At 48.5% G+C, this 15,124-nt stretch overlaps 1 protein-coding gene across 1 annotated transcript in view; it reads right to left on the bottom strand.

The window, feature by feature from the left end:
- Positions 1-1,779: 1,779 nt before the first annotated feature.
- Positions 1,780-15,124, bottom strand: part of RAMP2 (receptor activity modifying protein 2) — a gene marked incomplete at its 5' end in the record, with an annotated part of 29,220 nt that continues 15,875 nt past the window's right edge. Inside the window, 3 exons of the mRNA XM_075580184.1 lie at positions 1,780-3,759; positions 4,686-4,779; positions 5,354-5,584. Coding sequence (XP_075436299.1) covers positions 3,504-3,759; positions 4,686-4,779; positions 5,354-5,584 — 581 coding nt within the window. The remainder of the gene's footprint in view (positions 3,760-4,685; positions 4,780-5,353; positions 5,585-15,124) is intronic.

A 15,124-nucleotide genomic window follows, 5' to 3' on the forward strand; every position in this document is an offset into this window, starting at 1 on the left:
ATCAGATGCATTGTAAGGAACCCCGACCCTCTCTAATAGCGCGTCTGAGATCAGATGCATTGTAAGGAACCCCAACCCTCTCTAATAGCGCGTCTGAGATCAGATGCATTGTAAGGAACCCCAACCCTCTCTAATAGCGCGTCTGAGATCAGATGTATTGTAAGGAACCCCAACCCTCTCTAATAGCGCGTCTGAGATCAGATGCATTGTAAGGAACCCCAACCCTCTCTAATAGCGCGTCTGAGATCAGATGCATTGTAAGGAACCCCAACCCTCTCTAATAGCGCACCTGAGATCAGATGCATTGTAACTTCTTCTGTATTTTATACAATTTTCAAATGACCAGAAATTTGCAGGGATCCCTTTAGGTGTGCCCGGGTGGGGAACCCAAGTGTTCCAAGGATTCCCGGTTGAAAAACACTGTCGTAGAGGGTGACGACCCTTTGGGTGTCTGCGGGGTTCAAGTGAAGCAGCAGAGAGGGGACATTCGACAAAATGATAGAGCACCTTTGTGAGTCCGAGAACTGAAGGTCAGATATCGCCTGTTCCCATGGGCAATAATGGTAGGTAATACCTTTTCATTGTATCCTATGAACAGTCATTGACAGGAGTACTGTGTAAGCATTATCATTGTATCCTAGGCGCACACATGTGGCGGCCGCACCTCCTCGCTGCCGCCCTCCTTCCCCTTCCTAATCGCTGCATCCAAATGACGCCAGTGAAACGTCACTTGATGGAGAGGCGCCACGTTGCCATGGCAACGAGACACCGGCGCGACGTCACGTTCAGACGCGACGTCCGCCGGCGTCGTGTGACGCCGCGATTCGGAAAGGAGGAGGGCGGCAGGTCAGGAGGCGCGGCCGCCACGCGTAACCGACTTCACCATTAGGCCCGAGAGCGCAGCAAATGTATACGGGCGGCGGACATTTTTTTCGCCGTCATCCAAATTTTGCCGCCCCAGACCCGGGCCTATCGGGCCTAGTGGGGAATCCGGCACTGGTTGCCCTCACAAGGGGGAATCAGTGTTGTGATATATATTGGGATATTGGCAATATTCTCCCGCGAGGAAACTATGATATCGTTAGATTCGGTTTTATATGTTTTAATAAACCAAAAAACGATATGACTGAGACAACCCCCTGCGTTCAAATAGCTGGAGTCAAAATAGCACGCCGTTCCTAGTCTTCAAATGGTACATTTATAAAATGTGAGTGTGCGCACGCACAAAAAATATTATTTCTAAGTTTTTTAATAAATTAAATACAGCTCGACCCCCGTTATAGCGCGATCCGCTACAGCGCGGATCCGCTTATATCGCGATGGAAGCGTGGCTCCCAATTTATCGTATGTATGAATACTTTACAACACTGTTATTGGCGTCTTAAATACTTTATTGTACAACGCACACAGTGGTACATTATTTCTAACGCCATCCGCTTATAACGCGGTGTTACTCTTTGGACCCCAAGCGCAGCGTTATAAGGGGGTTGAGCTGTAGTAAATATAATAATAACAATAATAAAAAAAATCATATTTGCCATAGAGCTATAGCCACCTTAAAAAAACCACATAACGGCTTCACAGAGAAAATGAATATTTGTTTATTGACAGAAGTCAATAACTGCCTTACATAAAATTATGTTCATTTAATTTATTTTCACTAGTTACACTTTTTTATTTATTTTTTATTTTTTACAAGCATTCACTTTTGATGCATTCTCGGGCAAAATTGGTCATCTTACACTTTAGGCCCCCCCCCCCCGACCCCCCCGACCCCCCCACGGATAAATCCCACAGAGAACCATTTAGTACAAACGCTCCCATGCATACTTTAGCGTCTTCAGCAACGGACCAGTGCGATGTTGCCAAAATCCATGTATTGTTTAATCACGGAGAATGGAGTTGGAAGTCTTGCCAACCGCCCATGAGTTTAATATTCCAATCAGTTAGCCATATACAGAAGAACAAGCCGTCCAATCAAAGCGTGCCCTGCAAAATGACAAGGTCAAAGAACTCCTCTGTTGCCCAGAGTGAGGTCAAACGTGCATTCTAACAAATGTTTGAGATGTGATGTGTATGTATATATATATATATATATATATAGATATATATATATATCTATATATATATACACAAAGTTCCCGTGTTGAACATTTTCTATCATTTCCCATCGGGTTGAAGCCCCTTCTTTTTTCACACGCCATTTCGCCGTCTAAAAGTTTGCTATTGGTTTTAAATATACAAAAGAGATGATATACGAAAAAACAATATCCAGTATGCCACAAATAACAGTAATATCAACCCACCCCGCCAACGCCCGATTGCGATTGGCGATTCTGTCCATCCATAGAAACACAACCATTTTATGAATTGGGCAATAAGAAAAAGTCCACAGTGCATATTTTTATATACAGTAGTGCTGGTCCTCTTCCATCAATCCCAATGGATCCACTGTTGCTCCGACCATTTCTATCATCCAGCCAAGCAATGGGAGCACACATACAGTGAAAATGGGGGATCCTGTGAAATTTTGTAGACGCAAGCGTTTTTATGTAGAGGAAGAGCCATGAAAGTTTATGACGACACACAATGTCTTGTAGATGGTATCCCCTTAATGTTTGTGAAGACACATCATTTCTTGCAGAGGGGATCCCATGAAAATGTATGAACACGCAACATTTCCCGTAGAAGGAGATCCCATTCAAATTGATGAAGACTCAACATTTCTTGTAGACGGAGATCCCATTCAAATTGATGAAGACTCAACATTTCTTGTAGAGAGAGATCCCATGAAAGTTTAGGAAAACACATCATTTCTTGTAGAGGGGAGCCCATGCAGGTTTCCGAAGACACATCATGTCTTGAGGAGGAAGATGCCATGAAAATGTGTGAAGACACATCGTTTCCTGTAGAGGGGAGATCCCATTAACGTTTATGAAGACACACCATTTTGAGTAAATGGGATCCCAAGAAAGTTTACAAAGACTCATCATTGCTTGTAGATGGGATCTCATGAAAGTCGATGCGGCCAGGTAATTTCCTGTAGAAGGAAGTCCCATGAAGGTTTATGTAGACATATCATTTCTGGTAGATGGGATCCCAGGAAAGGTTGCGAAGACCCATCATTTCCTGCAGATGGAGATCCTATGGAAGTCCATGGAGACAAAATAATTTCCTGTAGAGGGAGATCCCATGGACATCCTTGAAGACAGCTCACTTCCTGAACAGAGGCGATCAACAGGAGTTGAATAATTTACCGAAAAGGGGAATCCAGTGAGACGATGAGGTAACGTTAACATTGCAGATGCAGGATTATCACGAAGGTAGAGAGTAGAGAGGTACAGTGTGCTGCCGTTTTAATATTTTAGGATATAGCACAGACGGAGATCTGTGTGGAGCTAAACAGCAGGGAGGAAGCTGGATGGGTAAATCGACATGGGCTGTGTCCACTCCATCTGCTACCACGTTGACAAGCAGTTCTTGAACCTGGTCACGGCTCCACCTTAGTTTTGAGTTTTGCTAGTTTTGCTCTTGCACACCACCAGCGCGACCATGAACGGGATGATACAGATGGGCGAAATAATCAAGGCCAGCAACACGTTCTCAGGAGGGTCCCTCATTTCCACAAAGTGAAGGGTGCAGTTCACAAAATAGGTGGTGTGCCCCCGCATGATGTACTTGTCCGCTACCTCGTTGGGGAAAGGCAACCTCAAGAGTTCCGTCAAGTTTTCCAGGCAACCTTGTAAGAAGCTGTAAGGTCTACGAGAGGATAAACAAACAAACATGTTTAGGCAGCAGCACAATATTTAGGCAAATGGACACTACTTATTTTGGAGCTCATAGCTGGTATTATCGGGACAGCGAATATGGTTTCGGACTTCGATGTAACATGTAGGTCACCTTTGATCTCCAGTTTTATTCACGGATGAGACTGGAATGCTGGGCCAAGAACATCCTATGGATACGTTGCACTGCAGGTTCGGAGTGTTCCATTAGGGTGTTTGCACAGGAACTGAGCTGTTCTCTCGTCCCCTCCCATCCACTTCCTCTGACCCCAAAAGCAAATGCGATTTCATCGCCGAGCACATTCTGCATGGCATTTTTTTTTTGTGTTGGGGCAGCTTACCAGCCATCAACACAGATGACAACGAATTTTCTCTGTGAGGGCAAAGGGCTACACAGCTGGCTCATAAAAACCTGTCCTGGCAGGTGTTGCTGGCATTGCCAGAAGCAACACGGAGCTACAGTAAGTTGATATCATAATACAGACTTGTTCCCTGTTAACAAACTCTTCTGATATATTACAGACCCTTTGGCGACTCAGGAACGGAAAATATTTTTTGTAGCAGAGCAGCACACGGTTGGCTGATTTTTAAACCCGGGGATCCTCGTTCCGACACAGACAGGGTTAAAATGCGGTTAGGCCCCCGTCTACATTAGCCCTGTCAACGCCAGATGGGCCAGCCATACATATACCCCGCCTGCCGGCGACCGGGCAATCTTCAAGAACCAGAAGCCGCTAGGACAGCGTCTCACACTAAGTAAGTGTAGATATAGGATAAAGTATCTGTTGTCTACATTTAGCATAGGTTGAACTTGATGGACCTACTTCTTTTTTCAACCTCATCTACTATGTAACTATGTAACTATATCCTCCTATTTAACTATGTAACTATGTAACCTACCTGTTAACATGTCGCCACTCACAGAAGTGTTCCACGTCTACTTTGGACATCAAAGAGATGTAATGGAGCCAGCACCCCTCAGCGAAATATGCATCTACAGAAGACGACACCAAGAGTAGCCACTGGTAAACATCGATGCCCCCACCAGCCGGAAAAAGGGTTAACCTGTGTACTTACAAAGTATTTAGACATCGAAATCATAGAGAGAGAGACAGAAGAGAAGAACCGCTTGGGCCACTGAGTCTCCCCATTTTCTCTGGTGTAAAAGCTCCGACCCTAAAAGGTCCTACGATGCCTTTCACGTGTATGTCTATCCTATATCCATCACAGGTGGTTTGGAACTCCCTCTCACTGTGTTAGCCCTTATCTCCTCAGCTGGCAGGCTACCCCGGCAATCCACCCTCCTTTCCGTGATGAAGAACGTCCTCACATTACCACTGAGGCCTCCCGCCCTTCAGCTTCAGAGCGTGACCTCTTGCTCTAGCTCTCCTCTCTCTCTCAACTGAAACATGCTTCCGTTCTGCACCTTATCGAAACTCTTGATATATGTGAAAGTTTCAATCATACCCCCCTCCCCATCTCCCTTCTCTCCTTTCTCTCCCTTCTCGCCTCCAAGCTGCCCTATTTGCCTTATCTGCTTAGAGACACATTACAGTCCATAGACTTACAGATATCGTAAGGGTTATGCAGTTGAGAATCATTGTTCATATTAGATGCTGCATCTGTGGGGTTCGGACGGGACACATTAGAGTCTGGGTCTGTGAGGTTCTGGCAGGACACATTAGACGCTGGGTCTGCGAGGTTCTGACAGGACACATTAGATGCTGGGTCTGCGAGGTTCTGATGGGGCACATTCGATGCTGGACCTGTGAGGTTCTGTACTGTCACTAGGCAGGAAGCTGGGGAAAGAAAAGTGCAATGAATATATAGAACAATACGTTGTTTTTCACCCATTAGCTGTTTCTTCCCACTGGAGAAAAGTTCTACTCCATTCAAACGATTGGGTCTAAACTCTTTTCCAGCGCTGGGTAGACACTTCACTGCATATCGAGTAAGGGTTCATGGCTCTTATTCTGCAATATGTTGGCGCCCACACGGGCGCTGAACTGGTTTATTTCATACTCCATTTGTTGGTTGGCGCTTAATCTCAGTGCTTTGTCCCCATTTTTTCCCCCCACTCTTTTTGACTCAAGCTCACTGTGGCAAGTGAGTAGAGGCAGGCAGTTTAACTCACTCCCTGTAGATGGACACAGAGTCCTTTCTTTTGTTCTTTTATTGTGAAAACAACAATAACAAAAATGGGGGAGGAACTGGGCAGGTGGCAAAAGTACGGGAGAGGTCAATTGCAATGGCTTTACCAAGTGGTAGACAAGTTGTGACTTTCCACAATGGCTGAGGTCCTAGGAGCAGTTAGGGGAGGAGTTATAGGAGCAGTTAGGGGAGGAGTTATAGGGAAAGGTTATTGGAGCAGTTAGGGGAGGAGTTATAGGAGCAGTTATGGGAGGAGTTAAAGGGAGCAGTTGTAGGAGCAGTTAGGGGAGGAGTTATAGGGAGCAGTTGTAGGAGCAGTTAGGGGAGGAGTTATAGGGAGCGGTTATAGGAGCCGTTAGGGGAGGAGTTATAGGGAGCGGTTATAGGAGCAGTTAGGGGAGGAGTTATAGAGAGCGGTTATAGGAGCAGTTAGGGGAGGAGTTATAGGGAGCGGTTATAGGAGCAGTTAGGGGAGGAGTTATAGGGAGAGGTTATAGGAGCAGTTAGGGGAGGAGTTATAGGGAGAGGTTATAGGAGCAGTTAGGGGAGGAGTTATAGGGAGAGGTTATAGGAGCAGTTAGGGGAGGAGTTATAGGGAGAGGTTATAGGAGCAGTTAGGGGAGGAGTTATAGGGAGGGGTTATAGGAGCAGTTAGGGGAGGAGTTATAGGGAGAGGTTATAGGAGCAGTTAGGGGAGGAGTTATAGGGAGAGGTTATAGGAGCAGTTAGGGGAGGAGTAATAGGGAGGGGTTATAGGAGCAGTTAGGGGAGGAGTTATAGGGAGAGGTTATAGGAGCAGTTAGGGGAGGAGTTATAGGGAGGGGTTATAGGAGCAGTTAGGGGAGGAGTTATAGGGAGAGGTTATATGAGTAGTTAGGGGGGGAGTTATAGGGAGAGGTTATAGGAGCAGTTAGGGGAGGAGTTATAGGGAGCGGTTATAGGAGCAGTTAGGGGAGTTACATAGAGTGATTGTTATAGGGAGGGATTGGAGGAGTTACAGGGATGTGGTGGTCATAGAAGCAGTGCTTGCAATAAACCAAAGAGCAAATCCTCTTATCCTAACGTGCATCTCAATGTATATATACATATCTCAAAACAAATGGAACCATATTTACTAAGCACTGCTTTTACGGCCCCGAAAGATACCTTACGGACCCATTCACTCCAATGGGCTTCCAGTACCAGAATGTTTCTTGCGGGACATCCCCACTTAGTATATATGCCCCAACAATGTTTCCCAGGCTAGTGGCATTTAACTGACCAGGTGAATTATCGGAGACCGAGGAGGAAGAGGAGGAGGAGGAGGAGAAGAGAGATGTTTAATCCTGTCGAAAGTGTCACACTCTACGGCCAAGGATGAAACGTTGGAAGACCGAGTCAACTGAGTCCACATGAATCACATCACCACTTACCGATGGACCAATAGCAAGATCCGACATGACAGAAGAGTCTTTTCTTTAGTGCCGGTAACTCTGGGGCGCCAGCAGAGGTGCAAAGTTATTTGGGTGTCCCATGGCATAGCCGCCATGTGATTGGGTCTTGTGATCCTCGGGGGGGGGGGGGCATGACTTGGTGGCTACGTCATGGGCTTCCTGCTTGTTTTCCCGAGGAAAGATGGCAGAGCGCGTTTGGTGACCAGACGATGAAACTCCTCAACCCGTTGGCGTCATACGATCGCTTCGAGCGGCGTTGACGCGATTTAGCGAGTCGGGGAAAAAAAAAAAAACTTTTCTCCGGTGTAATCGGCTTCCTTAAAAAAAATATATGATTCAAACGTATTTTAACCCCGGGTTGAGCGCCACGGGCCCCCTCTCCGGCAATCGCGGTCACGATTACTCGGTCGCCGATGACAGAACGGAAAAAGTGGAAGTCCACCTCCTTCCTGATAGAACGCGATCTCCCAGAGACAAACGAGGCAGGTGACATAACGACGTACCTTCTAATAGCAACGTCTGTAGGGGACCCGCAGGGTTAAAGCAGGGGTGGCCGACTCCTCTCCCCAAGGGCCACCAACAGGACAGGTTTTTGGGATATCTGTGCTTCTGCACAGGTGGCTCAATGAACGGCTCAGTGATTGAGCCACCTGTGCTGAAGCGGGGATATTCTTTAAAAAAAAGGGTGGCCTTTGAGGGCTGGAGTTGGCCACCGCCCGGGTTAAAATAACCATTTAACTTACTTTACTCCTAAAGTGTCTCATCGAAAAATGAATACTTGTTGCTTTTCTACGGGAACACTAAATGGCGTACTGTCAGCTGCTTCTGTTTATCTGGTGGGTGGCGGCAAAGCTATTAAAAAAAAAGGTACTTTGTGGCTTTTGAGGAATGGCAGACAGTATTAAAACCCGAAATACGTTTAGAGGACGGTCGTAAAAAAGCTTTTCGTTTACCGCGGGGAGACGAAAAGTCGATAAAAAGAAATATTTTTTTAAATGCTTAAGCCTGCCCGATTTAAAAGACTACAATAAAGACCAGCTACATGCCAACTATTGAACATATCCCCTGTCTTTAGCTCACTTTGGTCCTAGAAAGGGACTGACCCTTTGGGGAAGAATCAGCTATTTCACCGCCAGTCGGAGTAGGAGGTGAGGGGGTTAAAAGCCCCACCCCCAAATCTGACACCGTCATTGGCCCAACCTTTCCCCCCTTTAATGACAAGCCGGGTGACTTGCAAGAGGTTAATCCTTGCGCTCCCCCCCCCCACCACCACCACCACCCCCCTGCCTTCGGGAACATTTTCTCCCCCTCGCAATCAGAGAAACGGGTTCTCTCCCCCCCGGCGACCCCGAAACTAGTTTCGCCGTAAAGTGCAGCTCCCCTGCAGCACAAGCCAGAAGGAAAGGCAAAGCCGTTTCCTGCAAGCCTGTCAGTCCAGATTCCCCTCCCTCCCTCGCTCCCCCCCCCTACTGATCGCTTTGGCAGGAGAGTAAAGCGAAGCAAAGTCCCACAAGGGGCTGTCCGACTCGGCCAACTCACAGGAGGGTTCTCCGCAGATTCACCATGTGCAACACATTAGCCCTTTAGTCACCGACCCTTTCACTGCCTCAGAGGCGAAGCTACAAGGTATCTCCTCTTATCTCTGGCAAAATGTTGCAATATAGTCATTTTTAATAAAAAAAATCTTCCAATGCATCTACAAGGACATTGCAATCAACTTGTGGCCCTTCTACAGCTCAGCGTTTTCGGATCTGTTCCCCTTTGAAGAACTACAAGAGCTTTGCCCTAAGCTGTACATGGAAACGCAGGCCATGCAAAGACGCCTACAATTCCCCCCCAGAATCCTTTGCTCAGGTTCTGCAGTTGTCCACGGCTTCCGGAGAGTTGGTAAGATGCGGTCTTGGTAGTTGTCTGATCAAACCGTGACGGGACGGGAGCCATTTTTTTTTTTAAATCTAGTATAATGAGACGTATGAACGTTTGACTCAATAAACAATGCGGATTGGTATCAATCGCTGTACATCTACCAGATTAAACAAGAGATTACAGTAATTAGGAATTCTGGGATACAGGCGGGCCCCCTTCGCGCTTGGAACGGAACCCGCCGGAAAGCGGAACCAGTGATTTTCGGCGTATGGGCAATCGCGCAAACCGGCAATCCCCCCCACCCCCCCCCCCCCTTCTACGCATGCGCAAACCTCAGTTCGGCGCGCGCGCCCTTCCTTCTGCGCATGCGCACCCTCGTCAACCGCCCCCGTTCTGCGCACGACCCCGCCGCGGCGGGCCCCCTGCTCGGTACCGCTGTATCAGCGGATCGCCGAAAAGCGGGAGCGCCGAGAAGCGGGCGACCTTGCTGTATTTTCTTACTCGAATAAATCGGGAGCTGCGTTTTGCCGCCACTAAGACTTGTAACCGTTCTCTCTATGGACCAGAAGATTAAATCACAGCAAATATATGGAAGTACATGACGCCGTATTATATAGCTCTCTGGCTCGCTCACACTGACATTTTGACATATGTCTCTTTACGTGCCCATATAATGCACCCCAAAAATGCATCCAGCTGCTGGTCTCAGCAACGTCCCTAACAAAATGTTAATTAAAAACCCATTTCTAATTCTATGGGGGGGGGGGGGGAACAGGTTCCGTCTCTGACTTCTGCGCTTGCACGGGTGAAAATATTATTTTAACACATACCTTTCCAATATAATAAGCATATTAAGCAGGGAAAGTGTTTGCCTCAGTCTCATGTTGTGTTAAACCGGCAGAAATGGAGTATTCAGTATAACACGCTCTTTTTTTTTTACCACTTCCATTCAGTTAAAGGGAGCAGTTAGGGGAGGAGTTATAGGGAGCGGTTATAGGAGCAGTTAGGGGAGGAGTTATAGGGAGCGGCTATAGGAGCAGTTAGGGGAGGAGTTTTAGGGAGAGGTTATAGGAGCAGTTAGGGGAGGAGTTATAGGGAGCGGTTATAGGAGCAGTTAGGGGAGGAGTTATAGGGAGCGGCTATAGGAGCAGTTAGGGGAGGAGTTTTAGGGAGCGGTTATTGGAGCAGTTAGGGGAGGAGTTATAGGGAGAGGTTATAGGAGCAGTTAGGGGAGGAGTTATAGGGAGCGGTTATAGGAGCAGTTAGGGGAGGAGTTATAGGGAGCGGCTATAGGAGCAGTTAGGGGAGGAGTTATAGGGAGCGGTTATTGGAGCAGTTAGGGGAGGAGTTATAGGGAGAGGTTATAGGAGCAGTTAGGGGAGGAGTTATAGGAGCAGTTAGGGGAGGAGTTATAGGAGCAGTTATGGGGAGGAGTTATAGGGAGCGGTTATAGGAGCAGTTAGGGGAGGAGTTATAGGAGCAGTTAGGGGAGGAGTTATAGGAGCAGTTAGGGGAGGAGTTATAGGAATAGGTTATAGGAGCAGTTAGGGGAGGAGTTATAGGGAGAGGTTATAGGAGCAGTTAGGGGAGCAGTTATAGGAGCAGTTAGGGGAGGAGTTATAGGGAGCGGTTATAGGAGCAGTTAGGGGAGGAGTTATAGGAGCAGTTAGGGGAGGAGTTATAGGAGCAGTTAGGGGAGGCGTTATAGGGAGCGGTTATAGGAGCAGTTAGGGGAGGAGTTATAGGGAGCGGTTATAGGAGCAGTTAGGGGAGGAGTTATAGGAATAGGTTATAGGAGCAGTTAGGGAAGGAGTTATAGGGAGAGGTTATAGGAGCAGTTAGGGGAGCAGTTATAGGAGCAGTTAGGGGAGGAGTTATAGGGAGCGGTTATAGGAGCAGTTAGGGGAGGAGTTATAGGAGCAGTTAGGGAGGAGTTATAGGAGCAGTTAGGGGAGGAGTTATAGGGAGAGGTTAAAGGAGCAGTTAGGGGAGGAGTTATAGGAGCAGTTATAGGAGCAGTTAGGGGAGGAGTTATAGGGAGCGGTTATAGGAGCAGTTAGGGGAGGAGTTATAGGAGCAGTTATAGAGAGGTTATAGGAGCAGTTAGGGGAGGAGTTATAGGGAGAAGTTAGGGAGAGGAGTTGTAGAGAGAGGTTATAGTGACACTTGATTGACTGGGTGGGTGAGTGAGTGACTGGGTAGGTGGGTGAGTGAGTGACTGGGTAGGTGGGTGTGTGAGTGACTGGATGGGTGGGTGTGTGAGTGACTGGGTGAGTGAATGGGTGGGTGGGTTGGTGAGTGACTGGGTGAGTGACTGACTGGGTGAGTTGAGTGACTGTGTGGGTGGGTGACTGGGTGGGTGGGTCAGACGACACATGTAGCCCAAGTCAGAGGAACTCCTGAACGCGCCTCGTCCTTTTCCACAGCCCTTTCGGGGTTTGCTGGCAGTAAAAAAAATCCCCGGAGGTTGGCAGCAAGCCCTTTCCTCGTGTGCTGCCGCCCCTACCCCAGCCCAGACTTCCCCCCGTTCTGCAGAACAATTTAAATTCACCCCACCCCCCCCTCAATAATCTCCGTCCACATGTCACATACATCGTAAATAAAATGCAATGACCCCAATACTTCCCATTCATTTTCACTCCCACGTCACCCAACGCTCGTTATTCACTTATATCCTGCACGCTTCCTTTTGCAATATACTGTATTTTAACCCTATACCAACCCATCCCATTCAGAGGTATTTCACTGTGTATTTTTTGCCATTGGATGTAGCACTGGGCTCTGTTTGTGTTTGTTTGTAGTTTATATTTTGCCATGCCCAGTAGCACTCCATTTCCACCCTGTCTCTCCCCCACCCACCCAACCACCCACCCACCCTGTCTCTCACACACCCACCCACCCAGTATCTCCCCCACCCAACCACCCACCCAGTCTCTCCCCCACCCACCCACCCAGTCTCTCCCCCACCCACCCACCCAACCACCCACCCACCCTGTCTCTCACACACCCACCCACCCAGTATCTCCCCCACCCACCCAACCACCCACCCTGTCTCTCCCGCACCCACCCACCCAGTCTCTCCCCCACCCACCCAACCACCCACCCACCCTGTCTCTCACACACCCACCCACCCAGTATCTCCCCCACCACCCAACCACCCACCCTGTCTCTCCCCCACCCACCCAGTCTCTCCCCCACCCACCCAACCACCCACCCACCCTGTCTCTCACACACCCACCCAACCACCCACCCTGTCTCTCCCCCACCCATCCACCCAGTCTCTCCCGCACCCACCCAACCACCCACCCAACCACCCACCCACCCAGTATCTCCCCCACCCACCCAACCACCCAACCCTGTCTCTCCCCCACCCACCCTGTCTCTCCCCCAAACCCAGTCTCTCCCCCACCCACCCAACCACCCACCCACCCTGTCTCTCACACAACGCAGGAAAATCAAATCCCAGGCAACGCTGGGTATATGAGCTAGTATGAGATATATATATATATATATTGTGTGGTAATTTTTGGGGCTTAAATATGAGCTTACTGGGTATTTGTGTGTTTGAAAACTTTGTGGAATATGTTGATTGGGTCATTCATACAGGAAAACTGTCTCTTATACTTGTCTCTCTTTCTCTGTCACTCTGCCTCTGTGTCACGCTCTCTGATCTCCCTGTCTCTCTCTAATCTTCGTCTCTCTCTGATCTCCCTCTCTCTCTCTCTGATCTCAGTTACTCTCTCTGATCTCCATCTCTCTCGCTCTGATCTCCCTCTCTCATATCCGTCTCTCTCTCTGATATCCGTCTATCTCTGTCACGCTCTCTCCCTGTCTCTTTCTCTCTGATTTCCCTATCTCTCTGATCTCCCTTCCTCTCTGACATCCATCTCTCTCTCTCTCTCTCTCTCTGATATCTGTCTCTCTCTCATCTCCCTCTCTGATATCGGTATATCTGTCACTCTCTCTGATCTCTCTCTCTCTCTGATCTCCTTATCTCCCTGCCTCTCTGATATCCTTCTCTCTCTCTCATCTCCCTCTGATATCTGTCTCTCTCTCATCTCCCTGTCTCTCTGATCTACCTGTCTCTCTCTCTCTCTCTCTCTCTCTCTAATCTCCCTGTTTCTCTGAACCTCTCTCCATCTCTCTCTCTGATATCTGTCTATCTCTGCCACTCTCTGATCTCCCTGCCTCTCTGATATCTGTCTCTCTCTGATCTCCCTCTCTCTCTCTGATATCTCCCTCTCTCTGATCTCCCTCTCATCTCATTCTCTCATCTCTCTCTCTCTCTCATCGCTTTCTCTCTCTCTCCTCCCCCTCTCTGATCTCTCCCTCTCTCTCTCTGATCTCTCCCTCTCTCTCTCTGATCTCCATCTCTCTCTCTCTCTGATCTCCCTCCCTATCTCCCTACCTCTCTCTCAACCTCTCCTCTCTGATCTCCCTACCTCTCTCTTTCTGATCTTCCCCCTCCCTCTCTCTTTCTCTCTCTCCCTCTCTGATCTCCCTATCTCTCTGATCTCCCTCCCTCTCTCTCTTTGTGATCTCTCTCTCCCCCTCTCCCTCTGCACACCCCATGCAAGTACAGTATCCTGCTTGGGATAACCTGCCTGGTGACCGCTCTCTCTCTCTCCAACGCTCTTGGAACCCAGCGGTCAGCAGTATCTGACAGCAGAGGAAGGATGTCAGTGTTATATCGCCTGGCACAGAAAGGATGTACCTATTATTTCCAAAGTCACACATCCTCTCCGTGTCGTCCACACAAATCTGAACATCCTTCCCAACATACAATGGGGATTATTCGCGGGTTAACGTACAACACACAGAACCCCAGCAAGCTGATTTTGGGGACCCCTGAGCCCCACAAAATATATATGTATAGGAGTGTCAAAAAGGAGAGCTACTGAGCGTGGCAAATGTATACAACAAGCGACAGGGAAGCCCAATGCAACATCCAACGTGACAACAACACACAGTGCAATACCTACATATTCTCTTGAAAAAGGGGTCATTTAGTTTGACCCTTTGGCCAAAGCGTTGTAGGCCTGCGAGCCACGACAAGGCATGACCACAGTAGGCAGGTCCTCCTTCCCAGGGTTTAAGCGCGGCCCCATCCCCTCTTCCCAAGTCCGCAGGTCTTTTTCATTCGATCTGGATACAGATCCAGTGTTGGTCTTTGTCTTTGTCCCTCCTAGTAGAGGTAAATGAGAATTGTGATCCTAATAGTGGTACGTGGTACCCGGCAGTGTTAGGACCGGCTAACGGTCATTGCCTTGACGTGGCTCGCGGGGTTAAAGTAAATGACCCTTTTTTCAAGAGAATATAGAAGTATTTCACTGTGTATTTTTGTCACTTTGGAGGTAGCGTTGCCATTGGGGCTTATCCATGAAACTGCCACCGTGCCCCCACTGGCACTATCACAGTTTAATGAATGACCCCCCCATCCCCCCCCCCCCAATGTGTGGGTCCCTCAATTTCTACAGTGAGGAAAAGTAGCACTTGATGCATGACTTCCTTGGACGTCTTCGGGGGGCCCCTAGTATTGGGGGGCTCAATTCCAGTCCTCAAGACCCCCCCCCCCCCAACAGGTCAGTTTTTTTTTTATATATTTCAGCTTCAGCGCAGGTGGCTCAATCAGTCCCTGCTTCAGCACAAGTTGCTCAATCAGTCCCTGCTTCAGCACAGCTGGCTAAATCAGCCCCTGCTTCAGCACAGGTGGCTCAATCAGTCCCCTTCTTCAGCACAGGTGGCTCAATCAGTCCCTGCTTCAGCACAGGTGGCACAGTCACTACTTCAGCACAGGTGGGTTAATCAGTCCCTGCTTCAGCACAGGTGGCTGAATCAGTCACCGCTTCCGCACATGAGCTCAATCAGTCCCTGCTTCAGCACAGGTGG

This window comes from Ascaphus truei, chromosome 23 (assembly GCF_040206685.1).
Source record: "Ascaphus truei isolate aAscTru1 chromosome 23, aAscTru1.hap1, whole genome shotgun sequence".
In the NCBI taxonomy this organism is placed as follows: Eukaryota; Metazoa; Chordata; class Amphibia; order Anura; family Ascaphidae; genus Ascaphus; species Ascaphus truei.